Source organism: Taudactylus pleione, unplaced genomic scaffold, assembly GCF_031769625.1.
Source record: "Taudactylus pleione unplaced genomic scaffold, aTauple2 ptg000215l, whole genome shotgun sequence".
NCBI classification, from domain to species: Eukaryota; Metazoa; Chordata; class Amphibia; order Anura; family Myobatrachidae; genus Taudactylus; species Taudactylus pleione.
In genome coordinates this window covers 49,535-74,497 of record NW_028284617.1, presented here as the reverse complement: position 1 = coordinate 74,497, position 24,963 = coordinate 49,535, and the positions used below count along the sequence as shown (strand labels likewise).

Sequence of the window (24,963 nt, the reverse complement as noted above, 5' to 3'; positions counted from 1 at the left end):
TCACTGGTTGTCCATGGTTCTCCACCGGTCACTTACAAACGAGAATCCACGGAACCGGCGCTCCTCCACCTTAGATATTGGTGGCTCCCGTGATGCTTGAGGTGGTACCAAGTCATCCAGTTTATGATGTTCACAGGTGGTAACTGGGGTCTAGGAACAGGAGACAAATCAGATCCATCATGTAAACACAAAATAAATACACAGTAATTGGGCTCTTTGTCACTGTGTAATAATGAAAAATAATTAGGTAATGTGCAAACTCTGCTTACTAATATTATGCTATACCTGTATGTTGTGTGATTATATAAGCAATCAGTATATTAATATTAGATAATACTGTAACCTGCACATTAGGTGGCAGATATATTTATAATGGTAACTAGATGCCTCACTGACTTTGGGTTGCTGTATAATTACATTGTAGTTTGGATTTACCCTTCTACAATATCAATGCATGTTGCATGTGAAAGGAAGAATATTGCCATAGGCAAATGCAAGGGTTTTTTTGGTTGCCCCTCTCCAGCCCACACCATGACCACAATAGAAATAGTAAACTAATAGAATTATACTAGTGTTGCATGTTCTTCTCAGTATCAGAAATGGTCAGCACCATCTGTGGATCTTTTAATGTGTCAGCCAGAAATAAATACACCTGTGCACCAACTAGGAGATCTGGAAAACATGCACTAAGGGGTGCACTACTACAGACCATCTATAGGGATCATTAATCAAGTGCACAAGGAAACTAATGTGTACATATATGCCCAGGGCAGTGCTAGGTTCTTCTGCTGCTCGCCTAGACTCCTGGACTTGCTCCAATACTCTGGAATTGTGCCCACATCTGAAATAAAAACATTCAGCTCAGGCAGGATGGCCCTACTGCCACATCTAATGGGTTAACTATGTTTGCTGGCCCTTTATATGTCAGAATTATGACACACACAGTACTTTGGGCCTGATTCACTACCGATCGCATCTGAGATTACGCACGCAATCGACCGATCGTTGCATTCTGCGCATGGAACGCAGTGTGTGAACTGAACACTGCGATCGCAGTGACTATGCAGATCCATTGCAGAGTGATTGATAGAAAGTGCCGTTTGTGGGTGGTCACGCGAGGTGGTTGGCGAAACACAGGCGTGCCAGTGCGTTGGAACGCCGTTGCCTGGGCGTGTAAAAATTATCCACTGCAATGCCGTATGCAGCCTGAGGCCTCATAGCGTGAGCTGAAGTTAACAATTCCTGAGTAAGGTCAGAGCTTGTGCAAGTGTGCGTGAGGCTGCGATGATACTCAATAGTACAGATGGTTTTGCAGTCGTACTAAACAGTACATATGTATGTGTGTAAGGTAAAGTGGGCGTCCTTATGTTCTGCGATGGCATAGTGATCGCAATGGATTAGCATACTACTATCGCAGTGAGTCTGCGTGCATAATCGCTATTGCATTCGCAGTTACGATCCTTGCTGAATCAGGCCCTTTGTATGACACAGTGTAAGTGCTAATGATGCCCTCTCCATGGACTGGCCACACTCGCTCAAAATCAAGGATTTCTAAACTCCCTCTAGAAATTCTGCATTTGCCACCGATTGCAATAAATTGGCTGAAAGTAACATATACGGCTGATAATAAACATATACTGTCCATGTGTTTACAATTGAATTTCAAAAACATTCTACAAAATATTCTCCACATTCTGCATTTGGCCACAACATTTTTACTGCAGTCATTTAGCCATACTGTGGGCCTGATCCAGCAAGGATGACAAGTAAGAGATTGCATGTACTTGTCCGCTGCGAGAATATGCTAATGAATGTTAACTCAATGCCATCACACAGCCAGCATAGAGATGCCTACTGCTACCGAGTAACATCGGCCCCTCACGCACAATTACAGCAGGGTTGACCTTACTCAGAAATTGCTAACCTCATCGCACGCAGTGTGTGCACAAGCTGTGTATGTCGTTGCAGTGGCTAATTTATGCACGCCCATGAAAATGGACAGACACGCCTGCGTTTCACCAACCACTCCCCCGCCACCATCCCCAAATGCTCACGGCCTGTCACTCACTCTGCGATGGATTCCTATCTGTGAAGGTGAACGCAGTGTGATCGCAATGCTAACTCGTGCAGTGCATGCGCAGTACGCACCATCGGCCGATCTGCATACACTGTTGCAGTTGCGATCTGTAATGAATCAGGCCCATTGTCCCTCTAGATTGGCATTTGTGTGACCATTTGTACAATAACATTCATCTCTCCTGATCACCAGCATTGTCTATGAGATAATAGGACTGTATGATGGAGCACATATTGTGTACATTCCTATATTGTACATATACTTACCGGCGGCATTATGAATGGGGGACATATCCTGCCAGCCTCCAGGTCTTCCCAGTTAATGGGCCAGAAAAACTGATGATCTTTGATGTTAATATATAGTCGCTGCCTTCTTTCTGGGGATTTGCATAGGAACTATCAAAGGAATAAACAGAAAAGTATAGAGTGTTAATGGTAGATAAGCACTAGCTGACCAATGTCATACCTTTTCCTTATGCTACTTTATTCTCAGGATGACATGTATAAAATATTACATTTTGTCTTACAACTACAGCCATGGCCAAAAGTTTTGAGAATGACACACGTATTGGTTTTCACAAAGTCTGCTGCTTCAGTTTTTGCATATACTCCAGAATGTCATGAAGAGTGATCAGATGATTTGCAATTAATTGCAAAGTCCCTCTTTGCCATGACAATGAACTTAAGAGCTGATTCAGAGCCGCTCGCTAGATGTGTATGCAAATTGCGTAGGCAGTGCAATCGCACAGCAATGCATTTGCACGCCCAGTATTTCTTAAGCTGCATACACACACAATGATTTTTTTAATGAACGATTTGAGTAAATGATTTTTTCCCTTGAAAAAATGTACTAAAATCGTTTACTAAAGTTGTTCATTTACTAAGTGTCATGAACGATTTTTATGAACTACAAACGATTTTTGCATATTCCCTTAATGAAAATCGTTGAGTTGACAAGTCTGACTGAACGACAAACTACAAACGTGAACGCGCATGAACGATAATCGTTCATCGTTTGACTCAGAAAGTGAACGATTTTTGCCATCAATTTTTGTTAAACGATATCGTTTAACGATAATCATTAAAAAAATCGTTGTGTGTGTATGCAGCTTTAGAGAGCGATCACATAGTGTATGCAGACATCCCCCAGCCTGTCTTAAGATCCTCACTTGTGCACATCATGCCCAGGAAGTGTATCCAACCATCGGTACATGACCATACCCTGCCGCAAGCACTGCGAGCACTTCTGTGTAAATACAAGCCAGGTGACGTGTACTATGATGCTGTCTTATAATTATGCACACTACTAAAATGCAGTTGAGATGCTCAGGCATGCCTGTGTTTGCACCTCCACTCCCTTGTTTTTAATGGCCAGCCCCTGTTACCATCTACAAACTGCTTCCCCTGTCACTCACTCTGCTGGGCTGTCTATGCGCAGTGAGCAAACACATTGTGAGCTTTCGCTAAGGTATGCGCACTGCAATGCATACACACTGCATACCATCGGCAGCAGCGAACGTTTGCATCTTAGCAAGTGGGTCTGAATGAGCTCCTTAATCCCAAAAACAAAATTTCCACAGCATTTCACCCCTGCCACAAAAGGACCAGCTGGCGACATATCAGTGATTCTCTCGTTAACACAGGTGATGCTGATTGAGTTAGAATTAACAGACTGGAAGCTTTAAAAGGAGGGTGGTGCTTGAAATCATTATTCTTCCTCTGTTAACCATGGTTACCTGCAAGGAAACACGTGCAGTCATCATTGCTTTGTACAAAAAGGGCTTCACAGGCAAGGATACTGCTGCTAGTAAGATTGCACCTAAATCAACCATTTATCGGATCATGAAGAACTTCAAGGAGAGAGGTTCAATAGTTGTGAAGAAGGCTTCGGTGTGCCCAAGAAAGTCCAGCATGCACCAGGACCGTCTCCTAAAGTTGATGCAGCGGGATTGGGGCACCAACAGTGCAGAGCTTGCTCAGGAATGGCAGCAGGCAGATGTGAGTGCATATTAACGCACAGTGAGGCGATGACTTTTGAAGGATGGCCTGGTGTCAAGAAGTGCAGCAAAGAAGCCACTTCTCTCTAGAAAAAACATCAGGGACAGACTGATATTCTGCAAAAGGTACAGGGATTGACTGCTGAGGACTGGGGTAAAGTTATTTTCTCTGATGAATCCCCTTTCAGATTGTTTAGGGCATCTGGAAAATCACTTGTCTGGAGAAGGAAAGGTGAGCACTACCTTCAGTCCTGTGTCATGCCAACAGTAAAGCATCCTGAGGCCATTCATGTGTGGGGTTGCTTCTCAGCCAAGGGAGTGGGCTCACTCACAATTTTGCCTAAGAGCACAGCCATGAATAAAGAATGGTACCAAAACATCCTCCAAGAGCAACTTCTCCCAAGAACAGTTTGGTGTCAAACAATGCCTTTTCCAGCATGATGGAGCACCTTGCCATAAGGCAAAAGTGATAACTAAGTGGCTAGGGGAACAGGTCCATGGCCAGGAAACTCCCCAGCAGAGCTGTAACTAGACTTTTTGGTGCCCTGAGCCAGAAAGGACATTAGCACCCCCCATTTTTCAAATAGGGACATAACGCACCCAAAAAAAGGGGAAAGGCCTCTTGGGAAAGGACCAGGGAAGAGATGGGGTAGGCCAGAAAATGCTTGGATGAAATAAGAGGAAGCTAGAAGTGAGAATGATAATAAACAGAAAATTAACAGGCCTGAACATTGCCGCTTGTCCTGCGGAGCCCTAGTTACAGCCCTGCTCCCCAGACCTTAATCCCATTGAGAACTTTTGGTCAATCCTCAAGAGGCGGGTGGACAAACAAAAACCCACAAATTCTGACAAACTCCAAGCATTGATTAGGCAAGAATGGGCGGCCATCAGTCAGTATGTGGCCCAGAAGTTGATTGACAGCATGCCAGGGCGAATTGCAGAGGTCTTGAAAAAGAAGGGTCAGCACTGCAAATATTGACTCATTGCATAAATAAACTTAATGTAATTGCCAATAAAAGCCTGACACTTATGAAATGCTTGTAATTTTACTTCAGTATACCATAGTAACATCTGACAAAAACACAGAAGCAGCAAACTTTGTGAAAACCAATACTTGTGTCATTCAAAACATTTGGCCATGGCTGTACATTTGCTGGGAGTGTATTCATTAGTATTAATGTATGTTCTCAGACCTGTGCCTTATTTCCCCTGTGACAGTATAATCTCCTGACCCTGTGATAAGCCTGTATACTGCATACTCACTCGCTTTAGGATGTTACTGATGCCAGGACTGAGTTCCTTTGGGTAGACTGGGTTATCATTGAGGACAGATTTTATAACCTCAACAGACTCTTCACCACAGTAAAAGGGTTGGTCTCCTGTGGCCATCTCAAATACCATGACACCCAAGGAAAAAATGTCTGCCATGGCATCATACGGCTTCTTTCTAAGCATCTGTAAAAACATGATGGAGAAACAGATGATTAGTACATTGTCCAACCTGGCAGGAGGCACCGGGTTATGCTGACAGCTCTCCTTTTTGTGCACAATGAAACATCTGATGGAAGGAAGAATATCAATGAACATATACAGGCAATTACACAGACAGCATTCAGCTGAGGGTTTATATGAGGGAAATCAATTACTAAATTAAAATAACTGTTATGATAAATAATGACCGTGTATATTATACTAGAGAGCCAAAGCAAACACCGAGGCAAATGAGGCAATCACAGCAATAAATATGGAGAAAGTGCAATGGTTACTGTTATATAGAAATATGATCATGTACATAAAGCTGTGGTGCCCAGTAGAGTAGTCAGCAGTTGGTATACATGGAGCTGCAGCGTGATGCTGGCACATTAGTGGGTGGAGAGACTTGCCAGCATTACTCGTCAGTGGAATCTTCTGTGAATGATGGAAGACAGAAGACACAAGTGACGGGGAAGCTACTGATACTTTCAGCCGCTTATGTCACAGGAAGTGCTGGATAAGCTGCAGCATGCAGAAGTACACCTGGGGGACTGCAGAGGAAGGACAGCTTGGCCATCTTTTTGGAAGCTATTTAAATATGGAAGTGGGAACATCAAGAGGGGTGAGAGCTCCCTGACTGAATGTACCACAAGGTCATAAGACTCATTTGGGGAATGAATACCCTGTGGAAGCCATTCATACACTGTACTGCTTACTATATATTGTTACTGAATCATTCCTGGTATAGGCTTTTACTCTTTGGTAAAAGGTTTTTATTAATGTAAACTCACTCATCTACTAAGCTCTCACCCACACCTCTCCTCCCTACATCTCCAGCCTCATCTCCTCACATGCTTCCTCCCACCCTCATCTCTCTGCTAATCTCCCTGATCACCACTTCCCACTCTCACAGTCAGGACTTCTCCTGGGCCTCTCCTAACCTCTGGAACTCCCTCCCTCACTCCATTAGTCTTTCACCTGCTTCCCAGACTTTACATGTATTGTTTTCATTCTACCCTACTACCCTCCCTACTACCTCTATAGTCTCTGCCCATCTCTACTTTACCCTCTGCCCCCTATTGTGTCCACCCATATCCCCTATAGATCATAAGATCGTGAGAGCAGGGCCCTCTTCCCTTTTTTCATCTCTACATAATTATGCTAAGTGAACATTGCAATGCTTGGGTCTATTCATAAATAACAATGTTCCCACACCATGTTGCCGCATATCACAGTGATATGCAATATGACATCTTATATAGGAAGAAGCAGTGATAGCCTCTTTCTCTGGCCAAAAACTCCACTTCACTGCCTAATAATTACACCCCTATGTGACTATGGGCCTAATACAGAGGTGAATGCAGTGCAGCGATTTTTTTCCACATACTGTGATTGATTAGTAACGATGGGGGGAGGTAACGGGTGTGAAGATACAAAAACACAGGCATGTCACCACCGTATTCTGGGCCCCTCCTAGTCAGTCTCTGCGCATTTGTTTGCAGATGGACTGGGCCCGGCCTCTTATATATTAGTCTGTACTTATATAATTTGGTGTCACTTCTCTTCCTCTTGAAAATATTCTTCTGGACTATAACCTGATTCAGAGATGGACCCTAATCGTGCTGCAAATGTGTACACAGCGACTGTGCAAGAATATGCAAATGTCACAGTCACCTAGATTTGTATTGAGCCGCCCACCGGTGACTTCACAAATCCAAGTGACTGTACAAAGACCCAGCATTAGTCATAGATCAGTCGATTATCGGAGTCCTGAGTAACCCTATTGTCACACAGAGTGTCCACGGCAACTGAGAACCATTTTTCTGCGTACGGGATCACAGACAGCGACATGTACCCAAAATGGTCACCAAATGCCTCCCCCTTTACTCCCCCCAAATGTTCCCGGCCTGTCAATCACACTGCAAGAAAATAGTCGCTCAGACAGCTGGCGGTAATGGAACTTGATACATGCTCAGATTCCGATAATTGCTCAATTGCGCAAACATCTGCATTGCGGTCCTGATTCAAAGTAATATGCAAACCCGATGGTATGTGTACTATTGCGATGTTAGAAAACTGGTGCATGAGCAGGATCTGTACTACACAGGCGCCAGTCTCTACTGCAAGATCTCTCACAGTTCCCCAAAGCTAGAGCCTGATTCACAGGCTGCGGCCATTTGGGGGTGGGGAGTGGGTGGAGCTAGCCTCCATGTCTTGTCCCATTATTGTAAGAGTGTTGAGGCCAGGGTCTGCGTCTTCCAACACAAACTTCCTGGCCTCGACTACGCAGCTGCTAGGGGCAATCTGAGTAACCTCAGGGTTACTCAGATTGCAGGTTGTCTTGAAGAACATCTGATGCTGCATCTTAGGGCACAGCAATTGTATATGCGATGCTGTCATGAGGCCTCTATGTACACAAGACGCTTCCTGCTGCATTAGTATATCAGCTGTACGGTATTGCACAGCTAATTCCCTGCAGCTGTGCAATACCACACAATGCTGGCTTAGGCCCTGACTCAGACCCTGCGTCCATCCCTGACTCAGACCCTGCGTCCATCCCTGACTCAGACCCTGCATCCATCCCTGACTCAGGCCCTGCGTCCATCCCTGACTCAGACCCTGCATCCATCCCTGACTCAGGCCCTGCGTCCATCCCTGACTCAGACCCTGCATCCATCCCTGACTAAGACCCTGTGTTTAGATATCATTAAGAACCAAGATGTTGTCCAATTAATAGTGAAATGGAGATACAGTATGAGAAGCCTGTAGCCAATTAATCTGTTACTCACCTCAGGGGCCATGTAACCCACCGTCCCAGCAGCTCCTGATATCTTCTGGCCATTGGTGTTTTTAACTGCAAGGCCAAAATCACCAATTTTGGCATGGCCAACAGCATCCAGGAGCACATTCTCTGGTTTGATGTCCCTGTGAGGAGAATGAGTGTAAGTTCTGCCTGTCAGACAGCTACCAGCTGTACAACTTTGTTTGTTACAGAGAAAGATTCCCAGAGACACAATAAGAACCATGTCAGCGACACAGTGGGAAAAAGGGATCAGTGGTGTAAAACATGGTGACTGTAGGGAGGCAATCACTGTGACTGACAGCTGCATAGAGTCACTATGGGGCCTATTTATTAGTTATCAGCTTTTAGACCTAATAAACATAATTTCTTATCTATATCTATAGTGGCAGCCATTGCCGTGCAGACATCCTATGGATCCCTTTCCCAATAACTATCTGAAGATGGTGTTAGCTACTGGGGCCAAGCTCCAGAATACTTCACATTCCAGAGCTTGGTAAAATCGGCATATACAGTATGCAGCCCCCATATAAACCTATAGAAACCTATGGGGGCTGCTTTTGTGATTAAACTGGGGGATTGCAGCAGATATCCCCAATATGTGCTGAGATTCCCTATACATACATTCAGGGGTTACTTAATATTTGCAGGTACCACCTAAAAAATTGTATTTTCAGGGGAAATCTATGATAAATAGGCCCCTATGTATGCGGTTGGATAAAGAGGGAGATAAGAGGGTGTGTGAAGCAGTCACAAGAACCTCGCCCTACATATCATGTAACTCAAGAATGAATGATACCCCATTTGCAGAAAAGGGCAGCGACACTTCTCTATAGCCTGACCCCCAGCAACATAATAGCTATACTGTAACTGCATATAGGGGGTTACTGTATGTGATCATTAGAAATAATGAGTTACCTATGGATAATGCCCCTTGAGTGGAGGAATTGGAGCCCACAAAGGATTTCTGCTGTTAAAAATCTGATGAGGAAGAAAGAACATAAATATTAATAGCAAATATTTTTAAAGTAAAATGACCAATAATGAGATAGTACATTCCCCCTGATATAGTATCAGAGTATAAGAGTGGCACGTGACATATTATTATCACACATGGGGCGGGATGCATGATGCATTGCACTCGCGATGCATTCCACCGGTCATCGCATGCATGCTGGTGTTGGTATAGCTGGTATGCATGACGATCACCGCAAAGGACTGCTCTGTCGGTACGAGCATCCCTTTGCGAAGGAGGGACATTCGGGTCTTTGACCCAGAAGCCCCTCTGGCATGTGCTGTGGAGGATGCTGGGAAGGATTCAATTGGAAACCTCTCTCAGCACTCTGCTGAGAGAAGCCCATGGGCTCCTATTGATAATCCCAACAGGAAGATGTCGTTACCCACCGCGCCCTCCGAGGCTAGGTGCATATGAGAAATGCACATTTTCGACCACATTTCTGCCCTTGATGCATCCCGCCCATGCTCTTTGTATAGCTGAGTAACACAATGGAGCCCCTGTGTCCAGGAGACTCTGTATTATACACAGACCTGTCACCATGGACACCTATAAAGGCCCAGCCTGGATTTGTTAGGCCGCATAGGCCGGGTCCTACTGCAGCCCAGGTGCAGGGATGGAAACACTGATGTTACTATTTGTCATATCAATAATAATAATAATAGTAATAATATACCCACGTTCTTTCTTACCTGCTAGTGGCATCACCTAATGGGGCACTCTTCTCTATTAGCTGGTATAGATCTCCCCCACTCAGGTACTCCATGATGAATATGATGTGTTCCTGTATAGGAATCAGAGAGTATGATATAAGTTACATTATGGACATTACTCTGACACACAGCAGATTATAATCAGTAATACTCAGTCACCACTAGTGATGTGAATGAGGCCCAACTTATACGCTGTATACAGCCCATCTTCTGTCTGAGATGGGCCTCTACATATATAATGCCCACAGGACACGGGGTAAGTGATTGAGTCAGTGCTGGACAGTGAGGAGCACGGGATGAAGGATCCCAGATACTACACAAATGTACAGAATTAGGATAATAAACCTCTGTGTCAGAATAATGCGTCATACAATATGTGCCATTGGAATTATGCGGGGGTCCAGTAATGGTAAAATAATTGTCTTATATTACAGAAGCTGTGATATTCAGAAGTTAGTTACAATTATGACAGATACAGAGACTCTTACCGGGGTCTGGGATGCTGCATAGCCATGGGTGAAGAAAGTGCTGTTGCCAGTGACTTGCAGGATGTCCCGCTCTATAAATATAGGGTTCTTGCCCCTGAGTAGTGTTCTCTTCTTCACCAGTTTTACTGCCAGCTGCTCTCTGCTGTTGGGGTGGGATGCCAGCAGTACCTGCATGAGACAGATAATTTTACTGGTATGAATACCCCTTTCCCACTGCTGCAATAACCCTGGTTATTGCCGGGTCGATCCAGGTCACTGCTGAGTGGAAAATGGTCCTGGAAAAATAACCCAAGTCAAGTGACCGAGGAATCTAACCCAGGTCACGACCAGAGTTGATATCAGAAAGGAACTGAGTATCGGTCCACTATAAACAGCATGACCAGAGTCACGATGACCCGGGTCATTCCTCAAACCAGGGGATGGCCTGGCTTCAGTAACGCTTGGAGAATACATCAGCTTCAAAAGTCCACTGTAATGCCGGACCTGGGATATAACTCAGGTCCAGCTGCTGGTGTAAAAGGGGTAAAACCTGGCTCTGACCCGTGCTTACTCTGTGCTCAGTGCTCACAGCTGGGTTTTTGGTGGGATAGGGTATAAGAGTTAGAAGAAATTTGCAATGTTATTTAGCTGTGGAACCTGCCTGGCTGACACTCCCAAAGATCATTGTACAAACAGGAGACAGCAAGATAAATTGATAACAGCAAGGTGAGAATGTCCCATCACCCCGTATGGAAAGTACAGGGGATGAGCGTCTTCCCTGAGCCCAGGATTGTAGATCTTTTGTGCCCAACATTTATTACAGAAAGCCCAATCTCCCCATCTAGTAGATCCTTGTGGGTCTTCACTTGTTCCTGAGATACCAACCATCACCAGCTTCTCAGCCCCTATAGTCTCTGTAATAGCCTGTACAACAGGACATTGAAGTGAGGTTATTTGGTGACTGTTCTGGGCAACAAAATGTAAGAACAATGGAGCCCCAGTTTTGAGCAGACAGCACCATATCCATACCTCCCAACTGTCCTGCATTCAGCGGGACAGTCCGGTTTTTCTGGGACTGTCCCACTGTCCCACCCACGGGCCGCAGTGTCCAGCGGTAGGGGGAAGTTGGGGGAAGCATACACCGCTGCTCTGCATAGCAGAGCAGCGGATATGCAGAGCACAGCATCTATTCACAGCATCCGGGGGCAGCCCAGCATCTCGGAGATGCTGGGCACGCCTTTTAGTGATGTAAATGGGGGTGTGCCATTAGGCCACACCTCCTTTACCATCTCGTAATGCCCCCTTTTCGGGCGCGCATCTCCAGTCACAAATGTTGGGAAGTATGCCATATCTAACATTGGCCTATTACATGTACTATAGCTCAGCTCTGTTAAAACGCAGAGCAGAACTGTCCCCTAGCACCTCAGAGGTAACAGAGGATTTCAGAGCAGGGAGTGGTACAACAGGCTGTATGATAATAACTAATATCATTGCCATGCATGTGTGACCTAGCTCCGCCCTGACACCTACACTGGCCACGCCCCTGTCAGCTGTTCTAAGCAACAGTCCAAAACCATATATGGAGGTGAGTGTGGGAATGTGCCACTGTATCCTCTATATTTGCCTATTTACATAGGCCCCATTGTATTTTTAATGGAGAGCTCCCAATGTAAACACCTATGTGCATGTAATGATAATTATATTTAGATATGAGCGGTAAAGATTCTGTGGAATCCAAATCGCTCTGAACATAGGGGATCCGAGTCCACCCGAACCCTGTTCAAGTGTTCCCTGCCTGACTCAGATCCCCGTTAGAGGCCGAGCCGCAGCCTCCTGATGTCGGATTCTCGCGAGAGAATCCAACGTCAGGGCTCCTCTAGTGTAGGGCAGACCACTGTGATAGCTGTCTGCCCTACACAGACACAAACACACAGCCGCCAGCGGCAGCTGTGTGTTTGTAAAAGCAGCCAATGAGAGTCAGGCAGACTCTTATTGGCTGCTGCACGGAGGGAGATGGTTGGAGCTCACTCATGAGCTCCGTCTTCCGCCTCCCTCCACGCGTAACAGAGTAGAGCAGAGTGTACGGAGACAGGAGCGGGGATTCAGGTAAGTACTACTGGGGGCCTGCTAATGGGGGCCTGCTAATGGGGGCACTACTACTGGGGGCACTACTATTGGGGGGCATACTACTGGGGGCGGGGTCACTGATACTGGGGGGCATACTACTACTGGGGGCATGCTTATGGGGACTACTGCTGGGGGCCTGCTACGGAGGGCATACTACTATGGGGCATACTACTGGGGGAATGCTAATGGGGGCACTACTACTAGAGGGCATACTACTACTGGAGGCATACTACTGGGGGCCTGCTAATGGGGGCACTACTACTGAGGACCTGCTAATGGGGGCACTACTACTGGGGGGCATACTACTATTGGGGCTTGCTACTGGGGGCACTGCTACTGGGGGCACTGTTACTGGGGCCTGCTACTGGGGCATGCTAATGGGGGCACTACTACTGGGGGCCTGCTAATGGGGGCACTGCTACTGGGGGGTATACTACTACTGTGGGCACTACTATTGGGGGCCTGCTAATGGGGCACTACTACTGGGGGCACCACTACTGGGGGCATGCTAATGGGGGCACTACTACTGGGGGCCTGCTAATGGGGGCACTACTACTGGGGGGCATATTACTAGGGCATGCTACTGGGGGCATTACTACTGGGGGCCTGCTAATGGGGGGCATACTACTGGGGGGCACTACTACTGGGTGCCTGCTAATGGGGTGCACTGCTACTAGGGGGGCATGCTACTACTGGGGGCACTGCTTCTTGGGGCATACTACTGGGGGCATGCTAATGGGGGCACTGTTACTGGGGGCATACTGCTACTGGGGGCACTACACTGGGGGCCTGCTAATGGGGGCACTGCTACTGGATGGCATACTACTACTGGGGGCACTACTAATGGGGGCACTACTACTGGGGGGCATACTACTGGGGGCCTGCTAATGGGGGCACTACTACTGGGGGGCATACTACTGGGGGCACTGCTAATGGGGGCACTACTGGGGGGCATTCTACTGGGGGCACTGCTACTGGGGGGCATACTACTACTGGGGGCACTGCATAGGGAGCCCTCCTACTAAGGGGACTGCATAGGGGGCCCCACTACTAGGGGCATTGTGTAAGGGACACCACTGCTGTGGGCATTGTATAAGTGGCACTACTACTGTGGGCATTGTATAAGGGGCATTACTACTTTGGGCTTTGTGTATAAGGGTCATTACTGTGGACATTGTGTAAAATGGTCACTACTGTGGGCATTGTGTAAAAGGGTCACTACTGTGGGCTTTGTGTATAAGGGTCACTACTGTGGGCATTGTCTAAAAGGGTCACTACTGTTGGCATTGTGTAAAAAGAGCACTCCTGTGGGCATTGTGTAAAAGGAGCACTCCTGTGGGCATTGTGTAAAAGGGTCACTACTGTGGGCATTGTGTAAAAGGGGCACTACTGTGTCGTAACATAAATAAGAGATACTACTTTATGGTGTAATGTGAATCAGGGGCACTATGTGCTGTGTAATGTGAATAAGATTGTGCACTGTGACTCCTAAGGCCGTAGCCCACTTTGTAAACAAGTACTGTGATTCTGCTGGCCGTACCCCACTGGGTGGGTGCACTACTTTTCATTTCTGCCACTGCTGTGTGGCAATCTGTCATTGATGTGCTTTATACTGTGGTGTCTGCGCCGCTGCTTTGTCGCTTGGTAACCAGTCAGATCACTGCAACCTTTGGCCAATAATGGTGAAAACTATAATTTAAACTGTGAGGTGGTCTAAATTGACTGTAAATGACTGGAAATCAAGGTTATTTAGGTTAATAATACTCTAGGAAGAAAAAAAAGCCCAATTTATGTGATTTTAGCTTTTGTTTGTCAAATTTTGTAAAAAAATCCAAATCCAAATCCAAAGCAAGACGACGAATTAGAACCAAATCCAAATCCGTCAAAAATGGTCCTGCGCACATTCCTAATTATATTATATAGTTATTAAAGCAAAGTTCTTAAGATATATTTGCTGCATTGTTTACAGGTAAGTCACCAAATATGTACTAATCACTTACCTTCCCGAAACCGCCCTCTCCAATAATACTGTGGTAGATCAAACATTCCAATATATGAGAGGCAGCGGCTGTTTCCAGGGGGCTGGCTGGAGGGGTCCCACTTACACCTTGTGGCATAAAGAGAAATCACATTTATTGACTGATACAAACATAGATATTTGGCAATATTTAATTTAAAGGTTTGAGATAATTATATCATAGAAAGTATTTATACCCTGTATTATATAGTATCTGGTAAGAATATTGTTATGTTGCCTAATTATATGTTGTTGGGGTGTAAGAGAAATGAAATACATGAATAGGGAATAGCTGCCAGCATTGGATAGGACAATGTAACAGTCACAGGTGCTGCAGAATAGTAATAACAAGTAATAAAGATGTTGCAGAGTTAGGTGATAGGGAAAGGACGTGAATGGTGGTGAGAGGTGAGAACATGACGTCACCGTATTGCACGTAAGTACTAACCTACACCTCACTTACTTCTCTATTACATTACATGTGGGGGGAGATGTATCAAACCTATAGCAACCAATCAGCTTCTGTCATTTTAAAGCTTTTTATTGTTAGACAATTTGATACATCTCTCCCTTATTAGTGTTTTCAAGCAAAAGGCTTTTTACCTGCTGTTCCCTTTTTAAATTTCTTTTGATGGTCTGGGTCTTCACTTTTGTGAGTTCTCTTATTGCCCCTCCGAGCTGTGAGCTCTATGATGGGAGCACTGGGTCCCTCTCCTGGGCTGTCATGTCTCAGCTCCTTCTTCTTTTTCTTATTGCAGCCAGTGTCCCAGGTCTTGTCTAAGGGTCTCTTTACAGCTGATCTCTTGCTGATGGTGTTGTCTACCTTGGGCCTCTTATTAGGGGCCTTACCTGGCTGCTTTGATGTTCTAGCCTGGTTCCTGTTGTTCTTACACTGATGGTCCTCTCTCACCTCAATATCTCCTCCCTCTGTGATATTGGGAGAATCTCCTCTTCCCACACAGATATCCTCCTTATTACTCCTACTACTCTCCTTAATAGGAGACCTGTTGTTATCTGGTCGCCTTTTCCTCTTTCTTGATCTCATATCAAGATAAATCAAGAAAAATAAACAAAAATTCGCTAAGCACGAATAAAATCGCCTTCACACTGCAATAGGTGAAAACACACAAACGTATCTTGTGCAGGTAAGCAACTGAGCCAACAGCTCTCTGACATCATAAAGCTTTGTGACATCACCAGCTGCTGTAGGCCCAGTGTCACTGCCTGTTACCCACAGTGCCTATAATACAACCATGTTTATATAAATTACTGGTGGGCCCTGTCCCAAGCACTGTGATGGGAATCTTTGGGGTCCAATGTGTCACCCAAATCTCATATGTAATTACTGTACTTATTTAGCCTATCAGGGTCAGGTGATACCTGTCTGCTTGTAAAAAACAATAAAAATGGGCTGCTATAGTGTGATCCACAGGTTACATTCAGCTTTTATTTTATATCAGTAAAATTATATACAAAATTATTAAAATTTAGCAAAATATAATAATAGAGCAATCTTAGGGCCTCATTTACTAACGAGTTTTATCACCAAAATGAGTGATAAATGTCACTGTGTATGATAAATGGTGCTCCAGCCAATCAGCTCCCAACTGTCATCTGTTAGAAAAATGACAGTTGGGAGGGAGCTGATTGGCTGGAGCACCATTTATCATACACAGTGAAACTTATCACTCGTTTTGATTATAAAACTCGTTTGGAAATGGGGGCCTTAGTGTCAAAAAGATAGGAAATTATGAAATAAAAACTACTGTATTTTTATTCCTGAGATATCTCAAAAACTTTCTGGGGCTGTTTCAGAGTTGGGTGCAATGCAAAGAAAAAAGGAATCACTTTGCACCAGGACAAACCATATTGTACTGCAGGTGGGGCGGATTTATAATATGCAGAGATATTTAATTTTGGGAGGGGCATGTCCTATCTGAACTCTAATTTGAAGTGTAAAAATAAAGCTGCCCAGCATTGTAGGCTACATGCTAAATCAGCCATTATTTACCCTGCATTCAGAAGGACAGCGTAAGGCAGGTGCAATCTGACTGAGCCAGGTTAAACCCCGTGGTTGTGATAGCAGTATACCTATGAGAATGTTGTTGTTAGACATTAGAATTAGCCTATAGGGTTCCTAGGGGGTGTGGCCTTGCTGGTATATTCGGTCTGATATGCATACAGTAGATTCAGCCTCTTTGTTTCTGGAAATAATGTTTTTGTTTTTGCATGTTTGTTTGCTATGAGTGTTGTGGCGGAAAGAACGGTAGTGTGTTGTTAGTCGTTATACAAGTTAGATGGGTGCGCTCTCCTTGTTCAATTATAGGCCAAAATGTCCTACAGGGAAATGACACAGCCCGTCCGGGCGTGCTTTTTCTGGAGAGTTGAACTCTAACGAGTGATGTGTTTGGTCTGCCTGTTTTTGTGGGAGTGTCCGTTCTTTGTTGTCCACCACCATACTAACTTTAAGCTCACAATCAATTTCAATTGGCAAGATCTAATGGTCTAATTCGATAGCCCAAATTCAATATTTAATTAATTATTATTAATTATTAATAATCTGTTGTCAAATAAAATTGACCTTTAATTTTAAATCCAACTGTTGTTGTCCGTGTGTTTATTTTTAGATACGTTTTTAGTCGTTTTAAGTCTGTAAGGTATAGTGCACATATCAACCATTAGGGAGTTTAATAAAATACATGCATTTGTACCTTTGCATTGTAACATGGTTTGTCCAGGTGCAAAGTTACTGGCTTTGTTTTAGTTGACTTTGCTCCAAATTTAGAATCAGCCCCTTTTTCTCATATTAGGGGTGTTGCAAATAAGGGCCAAATGTAATTGCAAGCGAATTGTGGAAGCCGCCATGATTCCGGCGAGATAGTCTTTACATTTAAAGTGATAATTAGTTTAAAGGCAATATCAGCTTTAAACCTAGTGACTATCTCACCAGAATTGTGCCGGCTCCTGTAAATCGCAGGCTATTACATTTGGCCAAGATACTTTAATATCTACACTAGGGGTCAAAAGATTTACAACACCCCCATTTTTTCAGTTTTTATTGACATTTTTTTTGCAATTCAAGTCCAGTTAATAACCTTACACAGGGAAGCCCTGAGCTGTTAGAGGATATGGAAAAGAGTTTAGCTTAGCCAAAACTGTGTAAATGTTACAGTTATAAGAAAACACCTTTTTCAGGGAACAAGCAATGGGCTAAGGGCCTGATTCAGAGCCGCTCGTAAGCGGCAGTACGCTCATTCTGAGCGATGTTCGCCCATCTGCGCATGCGTAGGGTTTTTAATACGCATGCGCGCAGGGCCGCCATCAGGGGGGGACTGCCGGTACTCGAGTCCCGGGCCCGGACCCTGGCAGAAAGGGAGGGGGTCCAGTGCTGCTCCTGCAACTGCTGCATAGTCCCCCGCAGTGCCCGCACTACCCCCTTGAGTGAAAAGGGAGTGGGGCACTGCTACCAACCTGAGAAACCCCTTCCTTCACGAGTCCCCTACTTCCCCCTTCAGTCGGCTTGAAATGGGTGCGGAGCCAGTGTCAAACCCCGCCCCCCGAACACCCGCGAATCGCGTCGTTCCTTGGGGGCGGGGCCTAATAATGCAAGATGCCAGCCACCCATTAGCAACCAGGTGCTGTGCAGAATTGTAAGTAATAAATATTTTTGTGTTTGTCTGTGTTAGTGTGTATGTACTGTATATGTCTATGTGCTAGTGTGTATATATGTGTATGTACTGTATATGTCTGTGTTAGTGTGTATATATGAGTATGTACTGTATATGTCTATGTGTTAGTGTGTATATACGTGTATGTGTACTGTATATGTCTGTGTTTGTGTGTATATATGGGTATGTACTGTATATGTCTGTGTTAGTGTGTATATATGTGTATGTACTGTATATGTCTGTGTTAGTGTGTATATATGGGTATGTACTGTATATGTCTGTGTTAGTGTGTATATATGTGTATGTACTGTATATGTCTGTGTTAGTGTGTATATATCGGTATATACTGTATATGTCTATGTGTTAGTGTGTATATATGTGTATGTACTGTATATATCTGTGTTAGTGTGTATATATGGGTATGTACTGTATATGTGTTAGTGTGTATGTACTGTACTGTATATGTCTGTGTTAGTGTGTATATATGGGTATGTACTGTATATGTCTGTGTTAGTGTGTATGTACTGTATATGTCTATGTGTTAGTGTGTATATATGTGTATGTACTGTATATGTCTATGTGTTAGTGTGTATAAATGTGTATGTACTGTATATGTCTGTGTTAGTGTGTATATATGGGTATGTATTTCGGTATGTGTTAGTGTGTATATATGCGTATGTATATCTGTATGTGTTAGAGTGTACATATGTGTATGTATGTTTGTGTGGATGTATGTGTATGTACCTATGTTAGCGTGGATATATGTATATGTGTTATATATACATGTACATGTGTGTTATGCTGCATATATTATATGTGTATGTGTGTGTTTAACTATATATATATATATATATATACACACAGTATATATATATATATATATATTTATTTTATTTTAATTATTTTATTAGAAACCCCCTCTCTCTCCCTCAGAAAATCCTGTATTTGCCCCTGCACTTGTTTAATAAATTTTCTTTTCCTTTGGCGTTGGGGTGCATGACATCACGCCACTGGATGGGAGATGTCAGATGAGCCACGGCATGTGAGGAGCAGCGCCAGCCAGCCCTGGAGGAGAAGAAGCCAGAAGGAAGAAGCACAAGGCGATAAGGTAAGTCATAATCAATTAGACCTAGCAGTAGCGGGAGGGGGGGCCCAGGGGCCCTGCCTATTTTGTCAGTCCTGGGCCCCACAATATCTGATGGCAGCCCTGCATGCGTGAACCAGTCAGTGCGGCCGAAAATTGTTTGTTCGCTATATAGCGAATGCCTGCTATTTTGAGTGACAGAATGAGGCATATGTGGGTGATAACAGGGGAAGGTGCTTGAAAACGGGGAGTGGAGATCAGAACGCAGGCGTGCTTAAAGGTCAAAACGGGCGTTTTATGGGTGTGCATAATTAATACAGCAGCGTCATTGACCACGTCAGTTGGTTGTTTTATAGTCAGAACTGCTCGCAATATAGTGGTAGGAAAAACCATCCACAAGAATAGCGAGCAGTTCATACGCTGTTCAATGTACTCGATTAATCTAATATATAGCGGACATGACGTATGATGCGAGCGGCCAGGGGGCGTATTTTTCAAATAAACGTCTGCATGTTTTGTTCGCTCATTCAGACATGGAGGCGTCAACAGACCGCAAGGAGCGAACGGTTCATTTGAATAGCCATCCCCTTTTTCTGAACAAGCGAGCGCTAATTGCGTCCGGCTCTGAATCAGGCCCTAAGACCTTACAGCTGTTCTGCAGCAATGACAAAGAGGCTTGCCTGGGCCATGATGCACAGTCAGTGCACTACTGAAGACTGGGAGAAGGTCTTTTGGGCTGATGAATCCAAACTTTAAATCTTTGGCTCATCATGCAGGGTTTTGTACACTATCGAGTAGACAAAAGGATGGTTTATCAATATGTGGGGTTTATTTACTAAGCGTTGGCTTGTAATAGCCACCACTTCCACACATGTTTTAGCCAAATATTTAAAAGGCCAATGCTTTTAATAGCAAAGCTCTCCATGTTTTGTAGTAAAAGCATTGACCTTTTTAAATTTCAGGCTGAAACACACCAGAGTAGGAAGCGAGATCGTCTGGGACTCTTTTGCTGGAACCGAAGCCAGCAACTTGCATGAAGTTACTGTCACCTGGAACCAAAAGGGTGACCTCAGCATTTTGCAGTGCCATGCAATACCCACTGCTCTGCATCTAATTGGTCAAGAGTTCCTCCTATAACATTAACCTGAAACATATGTCCAGGCTATGGGGCAGATGTACTAAGCTCTGGAAAGTGATAAATTGGAGAGTGATAAACTACTAACCAATCAGCTCCTAACTGTCATTTTTCAAACACAGCCTGTAACCATGACAGGAGCTGACTGGCTGGTAGTTTATCACTCTCCAATTTATCACTTTCCAGAGCTTAGTACATCTCCCCCTATGTCAGAACTGCCTTCCGAGGAAAATAATTAGACGGTAGGCTTCATATCATGGAATGGACAGCACAGTCTCCAGACTTAGGGCCTGATTCAGCTTTGGGAATAGAGTAAGATATAGCAAGTAACTGTGAACCTGGACAAACCATGTTACAATGTAAGGGGTGCAAATAGTATTACATATATTTTGTGTGGTAAATACTGGCTGCTTTTGCATGTAGCCCACAAATACTGCACAACTTTATTTTTACACTGCAACTTAGATGACAGTTTGGGCTCATCCCTCCCAAATCTAAATCTATCTGCACATTTTACATCTGCCCGACCTGCAGTGCAGCATGGTTTTACCAAGGTGCACAGTTACTTGCTATATCTTACTATATTCCCAAGGCTGAATCAGCCTGTTAAACCCAATTGAGCTGGCTTGGGATAAACTGCACAGAAGGGTAAAAACAACTAACCAATAAGCTCAATACATTTGTGAGAACTTCAGCAACAGTGTTGGAAAGAACTTCCCGAACTCTGAGCCTTATACAGAGATGCACGCCATGCTGATATTTACGCAGATTGAGCGATTGTTTACCATCGTACATGCATGTAAGCTGCATTGTGCATGTGCATAGATTATTTTGTGACTGCGCTCGCACAGAGGAGTCAATCGCAGAGTGAGTGACAGGTAGTCAGCATTTGGGGAGGTAACGGGGGGGCAACTAGGCATATGCAGGTGTGTCTGACCGTTTAAATGCCATTTCATGGGTGTGCATAAATAAGCCATTGCGATCTCCTTCACAGCATGAGAGCTCTCTGTGTGTCAGTCGCTGTGTTTGAGACAGGTCAGACTTGCCACCTATGCTGCATGGCTGCCCGATCTACATCGATGTTACCGATGTTTATGCTGGTGTGAGACATCGGATGCATATGAGAAGGCAGCAGTGAGCGTCTCTATGCTTGTGCAAGGTTTGGAGACATTAGCATATTTCTGCAATTGCGACCCATGCAAAATCGCAGCTCTGAATCAGGCCCTCTATGTGATTTCCATGGTAGAAAGAATGACTATGAGTAAAAAATGTAGATTAAAACTTGTACAATGAGACAATAAACTGCAAGCACTTCACTAAGAACTGGAAACATGTGGGTGTACTAAATCTTTTGAATTTGTACCCCTATATTGGGCCTGATTCATCATAGATCACAACTGCATAAATTAGCCACTGCGATGCCATACAAAGCCAGGGCCGAAATCAGGGGGGGACTGGCAGGCCTCGAGTCCCGGGCCCGGAGACAGCGGAAAGAGAGGGGTCCCGGGTGCTGCAGTCCTGCACTTGCAGCCCTGTTCAATGGAAATACAACACTGCCGGCTGCTTGTCATTTATTGTGCCGCCGCGAGCCAGCCGGAGCTCGCGGACCGGCAGCCAATCAGGAGCAGCCGCTCCTGATTGGCTGCTGGTCCGCAAGCTGTGATTGGCTCACAGTCACGCCATATTGGAAATGCCGATGCACGGATGCAGCGCTACTACTAAAGCCACCCCGGCCCCTCCCTCTCTCTGCACTCAGCGCTGACTCTGGTTGGCTGGCTGCACCAGCGCAGCCAGTTGAAAAAAAATCGAAAAAAGGTACCATACTACTCACCCCCCAGTCCAGAAAGCTGTCCCTGCCATTCTTCCTTGCCCTGTGCTTCTCCCTAGTCCTACCAGCCTTCCCTGTCCTGCCCCCTCCTCACAGGTCTTAGTAGCAATTGTAGTAAATAAGTATATGGAGTAGTGTCTCTTTATTTACTACTATTGCTACTAAGACCTGTGAGTGCCACTCGTGACTCTCTTTTATATATATATATATATGCTGCTTTACTGCTTTTCAAATTGGTTTACGCAAATTGGTGTCCGACCCTCTGGTGTAGCTCCACCCACCTCTGCCAACTCTCCCCCCCCCTCCTTGGTGGGGGCCCTGCCTATTCTCTCCCCACGATTTCTGATGGCAGCCCTGTACACAGCTCAGGCTTGCCTACCCTCCTGATTTGGCCAGGAGCCTCCCGAATATCGGGTGCTGCTCCCGGCCCCCCAGAAAGGCAGGCAAGCATCCCGACATTCCCCAACCCTCCCGACCTCCCCCCAGAATACACTAGAAATCCCCACAGTGGGGAGACTGTTGACACGATTCGCGCTGAATCGCGTCATCGTGGCCCTGTCCCTGCTTCACAGTGCTGAAAATAACGGCATTGTGAAGAGGGGGCGGGGCCACGATGGTGCGATCGCACAGCCCCGCTCTCGGCTCCACCACCAAACGTGTCACAGCTGTCCGGACATGACCCCCCCTGTTAGCCGACAATCAGCTCCATCCCGGAAGGAGGTAGCTGATTGTCGGCAAGTATGACACAGCCTGAGGTTACATTGCATGCGATGAGGTTAGCAAATTCTGAGTCAGACCTGTAATTGTGTGTTAGGTTCCGATGGTGCTCGATGTTACCGATGGTTTTGCAGACTTGCAATGTGTTACGGATGTGAATAAGGTGAAGTGGGCGTCCTTATGTTAGGCTGTAACGGGATTGTGATTGCAAACATTAGCATATTTTCGCAGTGGGTCTCCGTGCGTAATTGCAGCTACGATCGCAATAGCAATTGTAATGAATCAGGCCGTGTGTTACTTATCTCAGGGGGAACACTGATGGTAAGTCTGGTCACTGAGTGATCCTTAAATGGACCCAGTTTTCCAAAATATTGATTATGTTTTATTTTTGTAGTTCAAATACCTAAATAATATTATGGGGTGTGTCCACCATTATATATGTGAGAATTATATTACACAGTGGTGATACTGACATGCATTGTGCTATTGGTGCTTCAATAAGTTTTATTTCTTATGTCTGTAAGTATTTAATAGAATATTTATTATTGAAATGTTAGAACTCGGGGAGAGAAGATCCCTGACAGGTGCTCACTGTCATAGTGTCCCTAGTAGGGTCCTCCTCCTAGGCGCCATTGAAGACCATCAGTAGGGACCTCCGGCCGTTGTCACTAAGGAAAAAAAGAATAGAATTAACTATTCAGCGCGTTTCGTCCTTTAGGGTGACAAGCAAGGGAATAGTCACGGGTGATGGTGACCTTCACCGGGAGGATAAACGGTCATCACAAGCACTGGTGCCTCAGCCACCCAGGTATCACCTAATAGTACTTGTGCACTGAGGGTGAAATGTGGGTGTGCAAGGATCACTGATACCGGAAGGAAGGGGACAAGGACAGGACACACACACGGAGTGTATACTCACCATTGTAATACTTGTCACCTTGATTGAGGGTCAGTCAGCACCTGTGAGGAGATATTACACAGCCACCCACACAACTACCTCCATACTAACCTAAGTAAGACCGAAGGCTGTCAATTTAAGCCTAAGGGACATTAAACCACAAGTGTTTTGAGTGTTGCCAGTTTAATAACGTGTTGGTTATTGCCACTTTAAGTGTAGCTGGTCTTATGCAGCCAATAAATCTTTCATGGGGAGTGGTCTAAGAGTATATAATGGAGTGATGTATGCAAATCTGCCTCTTTGTTACAGTTTTTTTCCAGGACAGGGAAGTACAATGTGTGATGTGAATCTCCTGTATTTATCTCCTTTTTTCCTTTTCTCTTTCTCCTGTTCTCTACCCTCCAGCTATTCTTTTGTTCTCTTACCCTATACTTTCATTCTTTTCCCTTTTCTTCCATGCTTTCCCTCAATCTTCTATACCCCTGGGATTCCTTCCTGGTCTCTCCCTCTTGCCCTTCATAATGTCCCCCCATCACTCCTGTTAACACTGCCCGCTATGTGTGCTGCTGGGCTAAAACAGCAGGCTCCCATGCTGCCCAGCTCTTTCTCTACCCCCCCCGAGCAGGCCGCCGCGCTTATCGTGGACAGGGCCTGAGGCAGCGCTTGTGCAGTAGGGCAGGGCCGCAGCTATGGCCGTGGCTGTCATTCCTGACCTTTATCTTTGCTGTACGGAGGCAACTGGCGGTATCCACCGCCTCCGATGCTGCCTCCACATGGTGCCCGGCGTGGCCGCGCGCCTTAGCAGAGCCGAGGCCCGAAACTTCGGCCCCGCCTGTGCTGTGAGACGGAGCGCGGCTCAGCATGTTGCCGCTGGCTCCGTCTCTATTTTGTTTAACCAGAGGCAGGCAGCATTGGCTGCTCCGCTGGTTTGGTTCAGTGAGCGGCCTG

At 45.2% G+C, this 24,963-nt stretch overlaps 1 protein-coding gene across 1 annotated transcript; it reads right to left on the bottom strand.

Annotated features, from left to right (window-relative positions):
- LOC148517501 (protein kinase C theta type-like) lies at positions 1 to 24,878 on the bottom strand. The gene is made up of 6 exons (XM_088478572.1): positions 24,729 to 24,878; positions 10,054 to 10,145; positions 8,336 to 8,471; positions 5,337 to 5,528; positions 2,344 to 2,472; positions 1 to 150 (listed from the first exon to the last, which is right to left on the bottom strand). Exons 1-6 carry the CDS (start codon positions 24,876 to 24,878, stop codon positions 1 to 3), a joined length of 849 nt encoding a protein of 282 aa, XP_088334698.1.
- Between the last annotated feature and the right edge of the window lie 85 nt (positions 24,879 to 24,963).